General features: G+C 38.6%; 1 protein-coding gene across 1 annotated transcript; it reads right to left on the minus strand.

Annotated features, from left to right (window-relative positions):
- LOC111412022 (nucleobase-ascorbate transporter 12-like) lies at nucleotides 1–20,477 on the minus strand. The gene is made up of 4 exons (XM_023042757.1): nucleotides 20,355–20,477; nucleotides 10,386–10,486; nucleotides 7,413–7,578; nucleotides 1–30 (listed from the first exon to the last, which is right to left on the minus strand). The coding sequence occupies exons 1-3, from the start codon at nucleotides 20,412–20,414 to the stop codon at nucleotides 7,485–7,487; spliced, it is 255 nt and encodes an 84-aa protein (XP_022898525.1). The 5' UTR covers nucleotides 20,415–20,477; the 3' UTR covers nucleotides 1–30; nucleotides 7,413–7,484.

A 20,477-nucleotide genomic window follows, 5' to 3' on the forward strand; every position in this document is an offset into this window, starting at 1 on the left:
TAATAATGATGATGCGTGATACGAACCAACCTAGAAACTAACAAAACTGAAATAAACAGCATATCTAGCATAGATACAAGACTATAGGAAATAATAGTGCCATAAATATACTCATGATTTTTCTACATAATTTTCTTTGGCAGGCCATGACAATTTCTAGTCTTATAGTTCAGACTGTTGGAGTTCACCCTAGCTCAGTTTATTTCCTCCAACATAAGGTAGAATGTTTCGTCTACAGAAGATTACATAGACAAATCGTTCAAAACAAGCATGATTCAATCCTAAAATTTTAGGAAGTAATAATTACAATAAATTTCAAGTCCCCATTTCATCAATGTTATTGTCAATAACTTTAAGGAAAAAGAAAATAAACATGTCCTTAATAGTCTTTTGAAATTGAAGGTCTAAAAGATCCAACACCGTCTGATCCAACAAATTAATTATGCACTAAACACGACCTATACATATAAAATGCTCAAAATGTCAAGTTAGCAGGCAACAATTGAAATGTTCAAGCGACTTGTAATTTTTCACATTTTATGGTTCAAAAAGCTTATCAAGGTTAGCAAGGGTAATAAATAAAACTGATTACTAGCTTCGATAGTTTGATAAACATATCAGTGTTCGAGAGAGAGAGAGAACAAACAAATTATCGAATAGCTACTCAGCAAAACAAGAACACCATAAAAGAAAGAAAACTTAAAAAACCATTAACATCCCAAAAACATAACTGACAGAGATTGCAATCGAAATTGGAAGGAAGACTAGCCAAAAATACGCACTTATTTTACATGTAGAGATACCAAGTGGTTTTGATTATTAATTTTAAGTCACGGCTTCTACAGCATCACATGGGATATAAATAAGATCTGACATTAAATCAAAATAAGATAGATAAACCAACCATACCAAAGATAATGAAAAATGTAACATGCAGTGAGCCACTAGCGAGTAGATGCTTCTGGAAGTATATCCTCCCTTACAGATACAAAGATGAGTAATTGTACATTCATTAAGCACATACTACGCAGAGATAGAATTAGAAAATAGACAAATTTTGTTGGCCATTCCTTTTCCTTTTCAGATAACTAGGTTACACAAAGGTTTTAAAATAAGACTGTCTTCGATAGGACAGAAATGTGAAGTAACTTAAATTCTCTCTATTTTAATCTTAGAATGCTAATTTGATCAAACGCCTGATGGAGCAATGCTGCGTACAGGCAGAAGGTCCACGTGTGTCAATCTCCTCCGGAGCAAGCTTCACAATATGGTACCCATTAAATCACTTGATTTTGAAAGTTTAAGCCACTAGATAGGACCCCACATGTATTGTTATTTAAATCATGTCTTTAACAGTGCTCACTTGTATGTAGGCGGGTTCATTTATTCTCCGGGGGGGGGGGGGGGGGGGGGGGGGGGTTGAAGATATGGTTTTCTATTGAGTCTTGTTGGAGAGACCAGGCCTATCGAAAGCCTTGGATTTCTTCTCCATTTTTGTACTGATTTCAAGGAATAATAATTCATTTCACTATTAAATTTTCTCCTCATTGCACCGGGTCCTAACAAATTTGGTATCAGAGCAACGATTTTGGAAGGATGATGCTTGCTGATCAGGTTAACGAATTGGAATCAAGGATTGGAGGAATGCGGCTAGAGATTCAGGATGATATGGGTTCTATGAAGAAGGAATTCCAAAGTGACATGGCCAGAGTGATGGAGAAGTTGGAATTGATGGCCATGAAAATGGACGGACAGGAGCAGGAGAGAAAGGAGCAAGGGCCGACCGTAACTCCAAATGAGAGTACCACAATTCTGAATTTCCAACCAAACCGGAGGAAATTGGAGCAAGTACAGATGGCCGGAGCCGCAGAGGTGAATGGAGAAAGACAGAAGCACGTGGGCGACGATTGGAAATGCCGATTTTCAATCGGGAGAACCACGATGGATGGATTTTTCGAGCTGAGGGTACTTTACTATGAACCAGTTATCGGATTGGGAGAAACTCGAGGCAACGGCACTGTGTTTGGATGGAGAAGCTTTAGCATGGTACCAGTGGAAAGAGAGTTGGAAGCCCCAAGAAGAAATCAAAATCAGCCAGACTGATGGCGAAAATAAAGAAGAGCATCAGTGTTCTCATGAACATAAGGAAATTCAAATTTCACAAAAGAGTTCAAAACTTATGGACCATAAATCCAAATAAATACAGGAGAGCATATTATGCCTAGCATTCGCAAGAATAAATGGATATTCAAAATCCAAAAGAAGAGTCAAAAGCTGAAGAATTACAATCCTTTGTCGTCATTGCCAGAAGAGGTGCTGGAAGGGAATTTTGTGAACGGACTGAAGCCCATGATAAGGGCAGAGGTGATGATGTTAAAGCCCAAGGGTTTGTGCCCTCTTATGGAGTTGGCGTAAAGGGTGGAAGATACAGATGAGTCAAGGAAGCAAGCCCACTTATACTGGAACCACCAAAATATATGAGCCTTAATCACAGAAAATGGAGTTCCCACACAAGGACGAAAACAACCAGTAAATCTATCCCAAAACCAAGAATACTCTCCAAATATCACTTCGCCCCGTTTGGCCCCCATTAAATTAAATTATATTTTATTTTTCTCTCTTCTATTTTCAACCACACAATCTTTCATAAAATAATATTACACGTAAATCATCTTTTTCAACAACTCATTTTTCAAAAAAATACTATTCCCACCATTTTCATTTTCAGAAAATGGGGGCCAAACAGGGGCTTCAAGAAATAAGGGATTCTCGCAGGAATGAAGAAAGAGAGAAGTCGGTCTGCTTTCCAAAAAAATCTCAAAAATAACGTCCAGCTAAAGACTCAAACGAGATTTATAGATGGAAGAATCTAGCATCAGATTGGACAAATCCATCTTTTGTTAGTGTTTTGCATTTCCGAGCAAGTTAAACTAGAAGGTTTGATAAGTTGAGCGCAAAGCCCAGCTTTAGCTAGTCGGAGGTTTGAGGCGTTGGCGAAGTCTTTGTTTGAGGAGAGGAAGACGCTACTGCACAGCGCCACCATTATCGCCACCTGAACAGCGGAGGGCTCCACAATCTGCAACAGGGGTTTGTTTCTCTAGGTTCTTTGATTCAGGGGTTTCAGATTTTGGGATTTTACTTGTGGATTTTGAACGTATTAATTACGGTAATAATAGTTTCAAATTAGTTTTAAGGCATTAATCAAATGTTTAATCTTTTTACCGTATTGCACCTAATTTTCCCTAAAATTAATACCTACAGTCCAGCCCTAATTCAATCGATGTCTCCACTGCACAGTGTGGGTTAGCTACAGCGGCCCACATAGGCGACTCCCATCACGTCGCTGCTCATATCGACGGTCACCTCTGCAATTGGGCCACCGAGGGCAGCAACTAGAGGGGGGACTCCCTTTAGGCAGCTTATTATGCTGGGTTGGAAACGAATAAGGAAAAAAGATTATGTTATCGGTGTGATGAAAAATTTGCACCGGGCCATAGATGTCGGAATAAGGAGCTACAGGTGTTAGTGGTACAAGAAGGGGAAGAGGAGGAACAAAGGGTGGCCGAGGAAGAAGAGGAAAAAGATGATGTGAGGGAGTTAGTCGAAGTCTCTCTCAACTCGGTGGTGGGGTTGACCACCCCCAAGATCATGAAAATTAGGGGATCAATCATGGGAGAGTCGGTGGTGATTCTAATCAACTGCGGGGCCACCCATAGTTTCATTTCAGCAGAATTAGTTGAACGATTGGGGTTAACTACGATAGACTATGTGTTATGGGATGTTAATGGGCACCGGACTGTCGGTCAGAGGGAGAGGAATATGTAAAGGGGTGGTGATTTCATTACTAGGTTTAGAAGTGACGAAGGATTTCTTACCCTTGGAGTTGGGTTGTACTGATGTCATACTGGGAATGAAGTGGTTGGGGTCTCTAGGGAAGATGCAGGTGAATTAGGAAACCCTTACCATGCAATTTAGAGTGCGAAGTGAGCTAATACAGTTGCAAGGAGATGCGAGCTTGAGTAAGACTCAGGTGAGCATGAAAACAATGATGAAAGCATTCAAGGGGGACACGGAATGTTGTTGGAATTGGGGAGTATGGGAGTTGAAGTAAGGCAGAAACAAAGGTCCCCAGTCCAATAGCAGAGGTATTGCAACATTATAAAAACATTTTTGAGTGGCTTAATGAACTGCCCCCATCTAGACATCGGGATCATGCTATCCTCATGCAGCCAGGAACATCACCAGTAAACGTAAGGCCATACCGCTATCCATATTTCCAGAAGAATGAGATCGAGAAATTAGAAAGGGAGATGCTAGACGCAGGTATCATTCAACATAGCTCTAGCCCCTTTTTTCCAATCCAGTCTTACTTGTGAAAAAGAAAGACGATAGTTGACGGTTCTGTGTGGATTATCGGGCACTCAATAAAATCACGGTGCCTGATCGGTTTCCCATACCACTTAGACGAATTATTGGAAGAACTTCATTGCGCCCGAGGATTCTCCAAGCGGGACCTTAAATCAGGTTATCATCAAATCCGAGTGAAACCAAAAGACGTACCAAAAACGGTGTTTAGGACTCACTAAGGGCACTATGAATTCCTAGTAATGCCGTTTGGATTAACTAACGCTCCGACAACATTTCAATATGAGATGAACTAGGTGTTTCGACCCTAGTTAAGGAAATCCGTGCTTGTTTTCTTCGATGACATTCTAGTTTACAATGGGACAATGGAGGAACACCAACAGCATTTTAGTGTGGTCCTGGGGTGCTTGCAAAATAATCAGTTGTATGTGAATGAAAGGAAATGCTTGTTCGGCCAGGAGCAACTGGAATATCTGGAGCAACTGGAATATCTAGGGCACATTATTTCGAGAAAAGGTGTGGCTGTGGATCCGTCCAAAATTGAAGCTATGGTTAATTGGCCCATGCCTCTCTCACTTCGTGAACTTCGTGGATTTCTGGGGCTCACCGGGTATTACCCTCGTTTTGAATCAGGCTATGCTAAGATTGCGTGGCCATTGACAAAGCTATTCTTGCAGAATAAGAAATCTATCAAGCCCAACAGATACACAGCATCAGTAACAAATCTGTCATGGGGCCCATTTTCACCAGCAGCTGCCCATCTAAGTCCAGATATGCAAAGACAATTTTTGATACACAAGACTAGCTATCTACTGCAATTATAACAGAATAATGTGATGTGTAATTTTTTCTTTTGGTGCATGTATAGAGTTGGTTAGGTTGGAATATTCCTTTTGTCTCCTCTATGTGTATATAACGTAAGGTGGCTCCTGTGTATAATTTAATTTTTTTTTCAGTAAGGTGATGAATATAGAATGAGAATTTCTCTTCAATCATTTCTGTTCATTTCCTAATTCAGTGTTTTACATTTCATCATTTTCCCAAATTTACAGCTATTAAAAAAGGATGGATTTCACTGGAATAAAAAGGCTGAAGAAGCTGTCAAGAGGCTCGAGGTTGCTATGACAGATGTCCCAGTTTTGGCTTTACTTGATATTTCACGTGAGTTTGTGGTAGAAACTGATGCGTCTGGGAATGGGTTAGGAGATGTCTTGATGTAAGACCAACACCCTATCGCCTATTTTAGCAAGTGTTGCCCCAAAATGCGAGGCGGAAGTCTGTATATGAGAGGGAACTGATGGCCATTGTGTTTGCATTACAGAAGTGGCGGAACTACTTATTGGGGCGACAGTTTGAGGTAAAGACTGATCAAAGGAGTTTGAAATTTTTTCTTGAGCAACGCACAGTAAATGAAGAACATCAAAAATGGCTAACCAAGTTAATGGGGTTCAATTTTCACATTGAGTATCACTTAGGACTGCAAAATAAGGCGGACAATACCCTTACTAGAATCAATCCAACTTTGAGTTTCATGTCCCTCTCAGTTCCAAGGGCTGTACAGTTGGAGATGATCCCTAAAGAAGTGACTGCAGATAGTGAATTGAGCAAGTTAGTGTCTAACGGACAGGGAAAGCCACCAAGACAGGATACTCGTTATCGGAAGGCATACTCTTTAACGGGAATGTGGTTCTACCTAAAAATTGTACTGTCGTACCTATAGAGCTACAGGAGGGTCACGATACAAAGATTGGAGGTCACTCAGGCTTTCTCAAAACCTATAAACGTGTTATTCAGGATGCGTATTGTCCAAGTATGAAGGACATCATGGATTACGTGTCACGTTCAGTGTGTCAGCAGAATAGGTATTTAGCATTGTCACCCAGTGGACTACTATATCCTCTTCCTGTTTCGAAGTTCATCTAGTCTGATGTATCCATGGACTTCATAGAAGGTTTGCCGAGGTCTAGGGGGTGGGACACTATATTGGTGGTGGTGGACAGACTGAGTAGATATGGACATTTTATCAGCCTCAAACATCCATTCACTGCTTTGGGGTGGCTGAGGTATTTATTCGGGAGATGGTACGCTTACACAGGGTGCCTCACTCTATCGTATCTGATCGTGATCATATCTTTTTGAGTAGATTTTGCGCTGAACTATTCAAGTTGCAGGGGATGGCCCTCAAATACAGCACGGCCTATCACCCGCAAACAGACATAGTAAATCATTGTCTGGAAACATATCTGCAGTGTTTTGCATCCAGCAGGCCACAAGCCTGGAGTCAATGGCTTCCTTAGGCCGAGTTTTGGTATAACACCTCATTTCACTCTTCATCCAAGCATACTCCCTTCCTGATTGTTTATGGACGGGACCCACCTCCAATAATTCCGTTTGAAAAAGGAGTTACAGCCAACTCCACAGTGGAACAGTTACTGCAAGATAGAGATGAGACCCTCTGGGAATTGAAAATGCAGCTTCCCCGAGCACAACAGCAGACGAAACAGCAAACCGATGGACATCGTCGTGATATTCATTTTGCCGTTGGGGATTGGGTATATCTCAAGCTCCGACCGTACAGCCAGAAAACTGTCTATAAAAAGCTGAATGAGAAGCTGGCTCCGCAATACAATGAACCGTTTGAGGTGGAAGCAAAGGTGAGTCAGGTCGCGTATAAACTGAAGCTGGTTACTGGAATCCTCCAAGGTCATCTGAAGAGGCTAACAATCAACAGAAATTTCCAAAATGTGGACTATTTGAATTGAATTATTAATATATTCATTGGCTTCAATTTCCCTTTCCAAATTTTTTTCTTTTGTTTCTTCTCTCTCCCAACTTCTACTCTCTATTCTGTCTCTCTCTTGTTCTTCATCAATTATTTTTCTGAAGTACAGTGTTGTTGAATATCACAGATAAGCTTAAAGTGGCTCCACTGATGAATGGGGGCTAAGTAGTGAATGGAAACGGATAGACAAATAGAAGCATAAATTAAGTAACACATGAGATACCCAATAGCAATCTAAAATAAAAAGAGAAAATTGAGGACTCACTGAATCTACTGATGAAATTATAGACACCACACACATCACAAGGGCCATCTTCAAGTGAAAGACAGGCATACCTCATTGTAGAGGGTAAGGAAATCTGGACCACGAAGACGATCCCAATGCATCAGAAGTATCAGCTCGACAGTACTTCATCCTCGAAACATGCTTTCTGCAGTGGCCAGATACTATATTTTAGGAAGGCACATTCAAATCACAACCTTTATAGTTATATACTCCAGCTTCAGTCAGAAGGAAGGCCGTACCCTACGGTAATGGCAAGACCTAGTGGGACCTGTGTTTATACAAGTAAACTGAAAATCTATAGCAAGAAGCAGAATGCAGGAGGAAAATATGAACTTACTGCATAAATTAGAAATACACGATGATCGAAAACTGATACTTTGCGAAGTTACTGCAAAAATGTCAGGTGACACAAAAGACTCGAGAGTATACTTTTACAAAACAACGAGTATAATAATCTAAGTAACAAAAACCATTTCAAAAAATAACTACCAATAATATCTGCATTGCACCAATTTCTACACAGGCACCAAGTCGTGGGAAACCATAGCTATAGAAAGAAAGTCCAACAGCAGCAATAGTAGGGGACACCACCACTACCCGAAGAGCAAAAGGTAAGCGAACTGGAGATGAAATAATGGGATTTTGAGGGGAAAAATCAAAAGGAACAAGAAAATCCATAGTTTTGGCCTTTGGGGCAAATGATAACATGCTTTGATATGATTTCACATTACATTAAACATATACAACATGGAGGACCCTTTTTCTTGATAAATCCAAGAAACTTAAACATACCAAGCATTAATAACCCAAAGGGGCATCACAATTTCATAAAAAAATAATTCAGTCAATCAATACCCTATATTTGACAATTCCCTCTTGTTAACTACTAAATAGTATCTTCATGACTGGGGCAAGGATTAGAAGTAAAAGTAAAAATTTACACAAAAGGTTTATAGATGAACTAAGTGGCTGTATAAGAACAGAATTATGCTTCCGGATAAAAAAGAGCATTCAACTTCACATAAATTAACTACTCCACCATATAATCTATAGCTCCTCCTATTCAGAAAATAAAAAAATAGAAAACTTTCAACAACTCATTTTTCAAAAAAAAATACTATTTCACCCATTTTCATTTCCCAAAAATGGGGGCCAAACGGGGGCTAAGTCTTTTACCATGTTAACAGTTTTATAGTTAGGATTTTGCACTTTATTTCTAGGCATTCTTGTCAAACTAGGCAAAGTTGGCGAGAGATCTAGTCCATTTAGACACTCTAATCTTCCTCACTATCTTTGCATAGAGGACATTTTAATAAAAGGTCACTACAGAAAGAACAATTGAGGGGAATATATTTTTGGTGGGAATAAATTTCATTTTGGTCAAAAAAAATCGACTAGTTGGAAAAATTTCCCAATTTTTAACTATTATCAAGGAGACCACGAGCATACATGGCATGTCCATTGACATTCTGTCAGTTGGGACCCCAGATTCATCACAATATTTGGAAAAGCTACAAAATACAGTGAGAACAAATTGAGTTTCAACACAATAGATTCCCAAAAAATGGATGGACAATCTCAAAGAGTGGTTCAAATTTTGAATGAAATTTCAAGCATGCGCAGTTGACTTCGAAGGAAGTTGGGATTAGCATATCTCCTTGACATATTCTATATGAAGCTCTATTATATTAAAGAATGACGTGACGGGAGGTGCACTCAAAAAACTTTCCCAGCAGGATTAGCATATGTCCTTGACATAGTTCTATATGAAGCTCAATTATATTAAAGAATGACGTGACTGGAGGTGCACTCAAAAAACTTTCCCAGCAGTATGAATATCCAAATGATAAAAAATTGAAAGGAGACCGTACTTATAACTGGTATCCAGTGAAAAGCAGGAAAATAAAAGTCAAAAGAAGAAGATACTTCGGTTGATTCTCTACCTCTTTACCTAGTTTAGGCTTGAGCCATGGATAGCTTATGATCACTAAGAATTATAATAGCAAGGTATTCTACTATTTTCTCTTCTCTTCTGAGCTTGAAGCATGAGAAAATCACATGATGTGTTAAGCTTTACTATACATAAAGCCTTTTCATACATGGAAAAGCTTATTACACTTGCTAACCATCAATCCAACGTACAAAATTCTTAGAACAATTTCTATCATCCTGGATTTGTGTTGATTAAGTTTTAAAATGCCTGAGACGTAAAACAGCAGACTTACTAGCAATCAACAATAGCGAGAAATGGCTTTTAATCTGACGAATTAAACAGTACAGTACCAAAAAATAAATAGCTGCATTCAGTATTCACCCAATTATTTTTGTTTATACAGGAACAATCCAGTAAACCTTCAGGCAGAGACCGCTGTTAGCAAACAAACAGACATAAATAATCCATATAAATAAAGGACACATATGTTACAAGGATTGTTTATGTATCCAAAGCTTAAAGGAACAACACATGTTGCACTACAGAATGGAAATGAATCATGAAAGACTATCCATCTCCCAACCATGTAATATTTAAGAATATGTCTAGGCTAACTAATCCACAAATTCATCTCCAAAACATTCGAACGTGTAGAGCCTCTGGGAAGTGTATAATTCTAGTGTCAGATACATTTTCCCTGACAAAATCTAAACAATTGTTAAGAGGAATCACTAAGGTTATCATTTATCAATTTCATATTAACTAAGTTCATCATACCATAAGCCCTTCCGAGGTTTGATTGCATGATTAAAATAGCTGCCAAAATACCAATGACAACTTGGCTTCTAGTCTATAACAAGAACCAAGTGAACAGTAGAAATCAATGTTTTAGGGCAATAAGCTTCTCAGCAGTAATAATATAATGTAGACTTTCAACAATTACATATAAAGTAATAACGGAACAGCAGCATCCAACAAAAGAGAACAAGTTTAAAATGTGATAAAGAATAAACTCACACCTTATTAGTATTGTCATCAATCCACTGTATCCCAAGAATGCTTGAAAAGCAAAACCTATAATTACAGCTCCCTGTAGCTCTTTCATTATATGCTTGAAATTCTGCACCATAAAACTTTCTGAATAAACTACATTGAGAAAACAACTCATGGTGAAAACAATTATAATTTCAACATACAAGAGTGAAGTTACGTAGAAATTGTATCAATTCTTGACACTTGACAGTATATAGCAATGTCCTTCTACAAATAATAGAGCATAGGAAGTACTTCATTCAACAACGCAAAGTGTCCACTTTATTTTTTTCAGATAGTGTGGCTAGACAACCCACATTCTGATGCGGACATCCATTTACTATTTATTTTCTTTCATTTACTATTTATTTTCTATTTGAACTATTAGTTATATTCTATTTGGATTATTATTTATATTTCTGTTATTGGGCTTGTTTAGTGGATTTAGCCCAAGCCCTTCTCTTTAGGGTTTTTGTTTTATTCTTTATTTCTGTTTTGTTGCGTATTTGAGATAGTTGATGAATTGATTGAATAATAAAGTGGCTGTAGCCCTGTTTTTCCTCTCTTCTTCCCTCTCTCTGTGTTCTTCTCTCGGTTCCCCCTTCTCTTTTCCTCTCTTTCTTGCTTCTTCTTTCTATTTTTTAATTCGTCCTGCATCAAAGTGGTATCAGAGCCAAAATTTGGGTAGTTTTTCATCCACAATCCAAAACTTTCTTTCTATCCTCTTCCCAAAAACTTGTGGAACAACACAAACAAAAAAAAATTGTTATGAAACAACAGTTTTCTTGTTCAATTTTCTTTCTAGTTGATTAGGCAAAAAAAAAAAAAAAAAAAGTCACTGTTGATGGGTACTGTTCACACCCGGAATTTCAGTTTTTTTTTTTTTTATAAATTTTTAAGCAGTTTCACAAAAAAAAAAAAATTATTACTGTTCACGAGTACTATTCACACCCGAAATTTCTTTTTTTTTTTAATTTATCATTTTCTGCAGTTCCAAAAAAAAAATCGTCACTGTTCACGTGTACTGTTCACACCCGAAATTTCTTTTTTTTATTTTTTATTTATCATTTTCTGCAGTTCCCAAAAAAAAAAAGTGAAAAAAAAGAGAAGAAACGTTTTTTCTATTATTTACAGGTACATCTTTTATTCTGATTGATCTGACTTGACTACTTCGACGAACGAAAGGGAAATTCTTGCTTTTATTTATTGTTGGTTTATATTACTGTTTCATTTTGAAATTGCATCAATTAAATTTTTGTACTGCTGCTGATCTATTTTTATCTAAACTCACGTAATTGGATCCATTGACCTCGTTAAATCTCACTTTAACCTGCTTATTTTACGTGATTAGGTTTTGACTAGTATTTGACCATTGCTTTATTATTTTACATATACCAGCAGTAATAGCTTGTTGTATATAATTTTAATCCCAAAATTTAAATTAAAAAAAAAATAGCTCAAATTTTCATTTTCCATTACTTGTACTTTTTGTTCGTTGATCTCTCTATTGCATGTCATTAAGTTGCTATTACAGTGCATGTAGTTACATATTGGTCATTTTGTTGCATTGCTTTATTATTTTACATATACCAGCAATACTAGCTTGTTGTATATAATTTTAATCCCAAAATTTAAATTAAAAAAAAAAATAGCTCAAATTTTCATTTTCCATTACTTGTACTTTTTGTTCGTTTATCTCTCTATTGCATGTCATTAAATTGCTATTACAGTGCATATAGTTACATATTGGTCATTTTGTCACTTCTAGCTCTAGTACCTTAAACATGAACCCTTCACAATTCGATGCACTCACCCGACAAATAGCGGCTATTCAAACTCAAATGACCGCTACTCTTGAAGAGAGTAAGGCCCTATCTGTTAGTTTGAAAAATTTTAAACACATCCCTCATTCAATTGATGTTGATAATTCTAAGGTGTCTCATAATAGACAACATCGTCGACAAGGTAATCAAAAATACTTTCAACCCGATCATAAGGATAGGGATAGGAATAGGGATCAAATTCGTGAGTGAGAACGAGATAATTTTGAAATTCTTACTCAATGGAATGCCCTTAAACAAGGAAATCAATTAGTGACTGAGTATATCGCGCAATTTGAGGAATTTCGAACCAAATGTCATTTAATTGAGGATGAGAGCACGACTTTGAGTAGGTTTAGCCAAGGTCTAAGAGATGATCTTAAGCGCGAGCTTTTCCTTCGAGGTGTCACTACTCTTAATCACGCTTACTCTTTAGTTCGAAATTATCAGTTGATTATTAGTACTGCATATGAAAGTGTGGTCATCTCGCCTCATCACAAGTCTATCATAAAACCTTCTCCGTCTAATGTTCCTTCTATTTGGAAAAATAATTGTAAAGGTCGTGATAGTCCAAGATCTTCTTCTCCAGGTAGAAAGCATATTGACAATCATCATTCGGTGTCACTGGCTCCACTTCCTCCCGTTAAATCCCTTCTAGGACCTCCCCGTCTGATGTTCCTCCAATTTTGAAAAATAAGGATAAAATTTTTTATAATCATTATTTGGCTTCATTGGCTCCACCTCCTTCCGTTAAGTCCCTTCTAGGACCTCCCCCTTCTAATGGTTCCCAGAAAATCAGGGTAAAATTTTTGAAACTCCAAGGTCTTCTTTTCACTTGTTGTGCGTCAACTGTAAAGACTTTGGTCACATTTCTTCTAAATGTCCTAATCGAACCTTAGTCATGGAAGAACGAAAGAATGTAATAGAAAAGCCATTGGAAGATTTAGTCTATGAACCTAAACTTGAAGATTTTGATGACTTGGATGATAGTGAGGACACTTCCTTAGGTGGAATCCAAACTCTTTCCAAGACTTGGGATACTATACCCCTTATCTCTGACAATTCTCGATCACATGTTATATGTCATACACTTACCCAAGTTAAAAAGCTTGACGGTGTCACCAGTCACCCTTGGAAAATTCAGTCGCCTGTGGTTAATACTAAGGCAAAATTATTCACCATTGACCAACCTCAAATTGATGGTCGCAACAAAAGTGCTAATCAAAATCCTGACAATTTATTACAGTCTCTAGTCCAGAAAAATCTTGAAAATTGGGACTTGATCCCTCCAATTGTTCAAATTGCATATAACAATCCCATGAACTGTTCTTTAGGTCTAAAACCCTTTGAAGTTATTCTTGGTTGTGAACCTTTGAAACCTCTAAACCTTATTCCCATGCACTCACATGCTTGTGTGTTTATGTCAGTTGAGGTAGTTGTATCACATTTTCATAGCTTGCATATTGAGATCAATAAATAATTTGAAGCAAGTAAAGCATTATATAAACCTCAAGTTGATTGGCATAAACAATACTTTGAATTTAATATTGGGAATTATGCTATATTGCAAGCGTGTAATGCTGATCTTTTTAAAATTTCAAAGCAAGTTGGTCAAAATGCCTATGTCAATGACCTTTTATCACATTATGACCACCGCCCTTTTTTATTTGTTACAGACTTCGATGCTTACACCGGCTATTTTAGCCCCTCTGATGACCCGTTTCTACTCCCACATGAGAATTCCCACACTGAATCTTTTGCCATGTCTGCTTCAATCCCACCTATTACAGCACACGAAAATAAAATTGATATTATTTTGGATGAACAGCTTGTGTTGACCAATGATAGAGAAATTCAATGCTTTCTTGTTCGTTGGATGGATCGACTTGATTCTGACGGTACATGGATTCCCAAAGAGAGACTTCAGTGGCGTGAGCCAAATTCATTGGAGCTTTATAAGAGTCAGCAATATTCTCATTCGCCTAAGTTATCTTGGTCAGCTCATGTTTTTGCGGGTAATTTGCAATTGGTGTCGTCATCATTTGTGGAATTTCGATATTTGGTTCGTCAGAAAGATCGTCCCCCATGGCATGACTTGGAGCCTTTAGCATCAGATTCATTGCAACATTTGGATTTATCCACTCGAAGGGGTCGAGTTTTTTTCCCACCCCGAGAGAGTGGATGCGGACATCCATTTACTATTTATTTTCTTTCATTTACTATTTATTTTCTATTCGGACTATTAGTTATATTCTATTTGGATTATTATTTATATTTCTGTTATTGGGCTTATTTAGCGGGTTTGGCCCAAGCCCTTCTCTTTAGGGTTTTTGTTTTGTTATTTATTTCTATTTTGTTGCGTATTTGAGATAGTTAATGAATTGATTGAATAATAAAGTGGTTGTAGCCCCGTTTTTCCTCTCTTCTTCCCTCTCTCTGTGTTCTCCTCTCGGTTCTCCCTTCTCTTCTCCCCTTCTCCTTCCTATTTCTTGTTATTCATCCTACATCACATTCATTCTAGATTTTTGGCTATAATTGGAATAAGTGGAGTTTGTATTGTTATTGTTTGGGAGCATGACATTAAAAAACAAATTTCTGGATAACAGTTATACATCATCATCACTAGGCTTTCAGTTTTGCTTAACGCATAAAGCCTATTCAAATGCCCATCAATCTATCTCCACCATCATTATCTCTAATTGAGTATTTCTTAGTGCATAAACATAATTCTGTTTCAACAAATAGACATCAATCAGTTGACGAAAGAAGTATATTTTCCTCAGTGTCGATGATGTGCTTGTGTGTATATCTATTTCTTTTCCACATGTAACAAGATAACAACATGCTCAACATAACAAATCACTGAAATCTAGATACTTATATTTCCATTCAATCACAAAAATTTGGCTGAGTTAATTATTGCAAGTGCTGGAGCCAGATAAAGAAAAGAAGGGCCCTGTAACAAGGGCAATCTCGATCCAAATGATGTGTGGAAAAGTGTTGTCACTCTTGTCATAAATAACTTGGGGCAAAAGACATTTGCTGCATCCTCCTATGCCCACTAACATCCTGATAAAGATTTAAACAGGAAGCAGAAGAAGAATATTAAGAAAGCTTGAATAAATATTTCACACCTTTTTATTGAACATGTCGAGGCTATTTATAGCCTTCAAAACGATAACAATAATGCAAAAATTAAGCTACGGATTTAGGAAAAATAATCAGCAAGACTTATCCACTTGGACTTATTCACTAACAACCTGAAACAGAATAACAAACTCAGAAACAAACTTGACTCCAGCACGTGACTTGACATTATTTGCTACTTGCATGGCTTTATCAATCCCCCCCACTTAAAGATCCTTGTCCGCAAGGATAAAATTTGGATATCTCTTTGTAAAGCGCCTTTCATTTTCCCAGGTTGCATCTTCCCTTGGAGCCCCCTTCCATTTAATTAAAACCTCAGACTTTGGACGATAATTTCCTTTATGAATGAGTCGACGATCCAAGACAGCTTCAGGTTTGGGAAGAATAATAGAATCATCTGTTGCTGGTGGAGGTTGTCTTGAAATTGGAGTGATTAACGGACCCAAATGCTTCCGTAACATGCTAACATGAAACACATCATGAGTTTAGGAGCCAGAAGGGAGAGCTAACCGATATGCCACTGTACCCACCTTCTCAATAATCTGATAAGGACCAAAAAAACGTGGGGCAAGCTTCATTGAAGCTCGAAATGCCACTGACGTTTGACGATATGGCTGGAGCTTCAGATACACATAGTCACCTACTTCAAAGGAGACCTCCCGCCGATGTCGATCGGCTTGACACTTCATTCGATGTTGGGCTACTGAAAGATTGTGACGCAATTCACGTAGAATGACATCTCGATCATGTAGGTATTCATCAACTGCTTGGATGTGGGAAGTGCCAGGAATGTAAGTGAGTACACTTGGGGGTGGAATACCGTATACAGCTTCGAAGGGCGTCATTTTAGTGGAGGAGTGGATAGATGTGTTATAGCTAAACTCAGCCCAAGGAATCCATTCCAGCCATTTCCGTGTCGACCGCCTGCAAAACATCGTAAATATTGCTCCAAGGTACGGTTTACTACCTCCGTTTGGCCATCAGATTGAGGATGGTAGCTTGAGCTCATGCAAAGCTTGTTTCCTTGTAATTGGAATAATGCTTGCCAAAAGGAGCTGATAAACACCTTATCTCGATCACTGACAATGGATGTGGGAATGCCATGGAGACGAACTATATTGGCTTCAAATGCTTTGGCAACAATGATTGCGGTAAATGGATGTTTCAAGGCTACAAAGTGGGCATACTTTGTTAAGCGATCAACGACTACCATGATGACAGTATGTCCATTTGATGGCGGTAATCCTTCAATAAAATCCATTGAGACATCAATCCATATTTGAGCCGGAATTGGTAAGGGTTGTAATAGCCCAGTCGGCTTCATACAATATGTTTTGTACTGTTGACAAATAGTGCATTGCTGTAGAAATTCCTTGACTGTCCTGCACATATTAGACCACAAGAAGCTGAGTTTAATACGGGAAAAAGTCTTATGGAACCCAAAGTGTCCTCCCGTAGGCGTTGAGTGGCAATCGAAAATTATTTTCTGAATCAAGTTTGAAGTTGGGCTCAAGTAAACCTTGTCATTTTTAAACCACACTCCATCTCGTTGAACCAACTGGTGGACTGACTGTGTTTGGCTTAGTTTTGTATAGAAGGGATCCTATGACACCTCACTTTGTAATATTGACCACGAATCCGCACGTGGCATGGAAATGGATAGGAATTGAAATTCGACCACACGGGACAATGAATCAGCAGCTTGATTTTCGGGCCCCCGCTTATACTCAATTTCATAATCATATCCAAGGATCTTTGGAAGCCATCGAGTTTGTGCTGGGGTAGTGATCCGCTACTCAAGTAAATATTTAAGACTTTTTTGGTCTGTGCGAATTGTAAACGATTTTCCGAGAAGATATGGGTGCCATTTTTGAATAGATTTGACACTGGCTAACATTTCTTTCTCATAGGTAGACAGTAACAAAGCTGATCCTTTCAAAGCCTCGCTGAAGTAAGCTACTGGTCGATTTTTTTGAGATAAGACTGCTCCAATTCCAATCCTACTTGCATCACATTCAATCACAAACCGTTGGGAGAAATCGGGAAGACGTAGAACTGGTGGCGATGTCAACGCTTTCTTCAACCTTTTAAAGGCTAACTCGGCTGCCTCATTCATTTAAATCCTTCCTTGGATAAGAGTTGAGTTAATGGGGCAGCTATACATCTAAAATCTAGTATAAATTTTCGATAATATCCTGCCAACCCGAGAAATCCACGTACTACCTTGGTTGTGGTGGGTGTTGGCCATTCAAGGATAGCTTGTATTTTTGTTGGGTCCACAGCCACTCCATGCTCAGAAATAATGTGACCTAAATAGTCAACTTGGGTAACACCAAACTTGCACTTTGTCCTTTTAGCAAATAAATGGTTAGTTTCCAGAATGGTGAGAACTATATGTAGATGTGAGAGGTGATCTTCCCATGTTTGTGAATACACTAGAATATCGTAAAAAAAAACCAAGATAAACTTCCGAAGATAGGGGCAGAAGAGGTCATTCATGAGGCTTTGGAAGGTGGAAGGTGCATTGGTGAGGCCAAATGGCATTACAAGGAACTCGTAGTGCCCTTCGTGTGTCCAAAAAGCTGTTTTCTGAATGTCTTCTTCTTGTACCCGAATTTGGTGATAGCCAGCTTTTAAATCTAACTTGGAGAAGAATTTGGCTCCATGGAGCTCATCTAAGAGCTCATCAATAACCGGAATAGGGTATTTGTCCTTGATTGTTAAATGGTTCAATGCTCGATAGTCTATACAAAATCGCCAATCACCATCTGCCTTCTTCACTAATAGAACCGGTGATGAGAATGGGCTATTACTTGGTCTTATCAATCCGGATTGCAGGAGCTCCCTCACCATCTTTTCAATTTCAGTTTTTTGGTAATAAGTATATCGATATGGCCTAACACTTACTGGCTCCTTGTTTGGCTGTAGGGGAATGCGATGATCATGTAACGCTTTGGCGGTAGGTTAGTCGATGATTCAAATACTTTATGAAAAGTGGTTAAAAGCTAGGTTAGGTCAGGAGGGTAGGAGTTTAGCTGGGAGCTATCTACTGAGAGTAAGATTTGAAAGAGAAGTCCACTACCTTGTAGGCAACCAAATTCTTTTTCCGTTAAAGCTTCGATGCTAGCCTGTTTTCGTCCTTGGAATGTGCGGGAAACTTCTCCAACTTTGAAGGTCATTGTTAGCTGCCTATAGTCTGTCTCGATTGGACCGAGAGTCTCCAGCTATTGTACTCCTAAAACCAATTAGCATGCGGCAACAGGGAGAACATAATAATCTGCAGTGATGGGTTTACCTTGGATGGTAATGGTGAGTGCTTGGCATTGTCCAGCACAATCTATTTTCTCTCGATTGGCTACCATGACTTGGAATTTCTTATCGTGGATTACTGGTAACCCATACTTGTTGACTATAGATTGATCGATGAAGTTGTGGGTGCTACCACTGTCTATGAGTACAGTAACATTCTTGTTTTTCAGCTTGCCCAATACACGTAAAGTTTGAGGATGGTTTGTCCCAAAAATTGCATGGAAAGAGATTTCGGGCGTAACTTTTGGATCCTCAGGTTCATGTTTAGCAAGATCATCTCCATCAAAGCTTGGTTGAGGTAAATCTTCCATCATAAATAATTGCGAGCATTCACACCGATGGCCTGGAACAAATTTCTCATCACAGTAGTAACATAACCCATTGTCACGTCGCTCTCATGCCTCTTGATTGGTGATACGTCGAAATGTGGTCAGAGTCATATTTGAGTTTGGGTTCCCATGCTGGCTAGGTGGAGGGCCAAGTATGCCGGCTGTTTGGTTGAGGCTCGTCTTGGGTGCCATCATGGCTGGTTAGGAACGAATTGGTTGGTTTGATTTCTTCTGTAATTGATTTCGTTCTTCAATTAATCGGGCAACTCCTATTGCATCAGCCAAGGTGCTAGGTTGTTTGATTTTTACATCTATGCGAATATCGTCTCGAAGTCCCACAATAAAACAACCAATAAGAAATGTTTCAGGCAGGCCATCAACTCGGTGGGAAAGCTTTTCGAAAGCTTCCTGATATTCAGCCACATTGGTAGTTTGTATAAGCCGAGTTAAAGCCTCAGATGGATCCTCATAATCTGTGGGGCCAAAACGAAGAAGGACTACCTTGGTAAACTCCGCCCAAGTGAGTGGTCCGCAAAATTTTGTCAACCACCGGTGCCACTGTAAAGCAATGCCCTCTAGATGGAAAGAAGCCAACTGCACTTATTGGTCGCAAGCAATGTTTTGAAACTCAAAGTATTGTTCCGCCTTGTAAACCCAGCCACTTGGATCCTCGCCGTTGAACTTAGGAAAGAGCAGCTTGATATGCTGGTGATAATTGTCATTAGGGGTTTTAGGCCGCAGAGCATCTGGAGAGTGTGAGGTTTCACCTGGGTAAAATGGGTTAACATCAGCTGGACTAGTGTGTGTTGTGTTAGAGACCTTTAAAGCCTGTAACTCAGTTAATACAGTTCGTAGAGCCATATTGATTTGGTCGAAATTGGACTCATGTCGAGCCAAGGATTCATTCACCTCATTGCGAAATTCCGCATTGGTTTTGCCACGAGTGTCCATAATCAGAACCGGCTCTGATACCACTGATAAAGATGTAAACAGGAAGCAGAAGAAGATAAGGATTTAAACAGGAAGCAAAAGAAGAATATTAAGGAAGCTTGAATAGATATTTCACACCTTTTTATTGAACATGTCGAGGCTATTTAGCCTTCAAAATGATAACAATAATGCAAAAATTAAGCTACGGATTTAGGAAAAAGAATCAGCAAGACTTATCCACTTGGACTTATTCACTAACAACCTGAAACAGAATAACAAACTCAGAAACAAACTTGACTCCAGCACGTGACTTGACATTATTTGCTACTTGCATGGCTGCATGGCTTTATCACATCCATTAGTCAATTCATCCAAATTACAAAATCAACACAAACATGAAAGTTTTATGCTATTAACTCACATAAGTGCCGCCCATTGCTGGAAATATTACCAGCGGAATTAGTATCAAGGAACCCAACATTGACAGGTAATGTTGAAATCCATACAGACCAATGGGAACTGAAATATCAGAACCAAAAGAGTG

The sequence above is a fragment of the Olea europaea genome, chromosome 16 (assembly GCF_002742605.1).
Source record: "Olea europaea var. sylvestris chromosome 16, O_europaea_v1, whole genome shotgun sequence".
NCBI classification, from domain to species: Eukaryota; Viridiplantae; Streptophyta; class Magnoliopsida; order Lamiales; family Oleaceae; genus Olea; species Olea europaea.

Bases quoted from the DNA above. Each gene is read 5' to 3' on its own strand.
- LOC111412022 (XM_023042757.1), bottom strand. From the start codon at position 20,414: ATGTTGGGTTCCTTGATACTAATTCCGCTGGTAATATTTCCAGCAATG. The intron at 10,487-20,354 runs GTGAGTTAATAG...TTTATGGTGCAG, and splicing joins CAGCAATGGGCGGCACTTAT to AATTTCAAGCATATAATGAA. The intron at 7,579-10,385 runs GTGTGAGTTTAT...TGGCCACTGCAG, and splicing joins TTGATGACAATACTAATAAG to AAAGCATGTTTCGAGGATGA.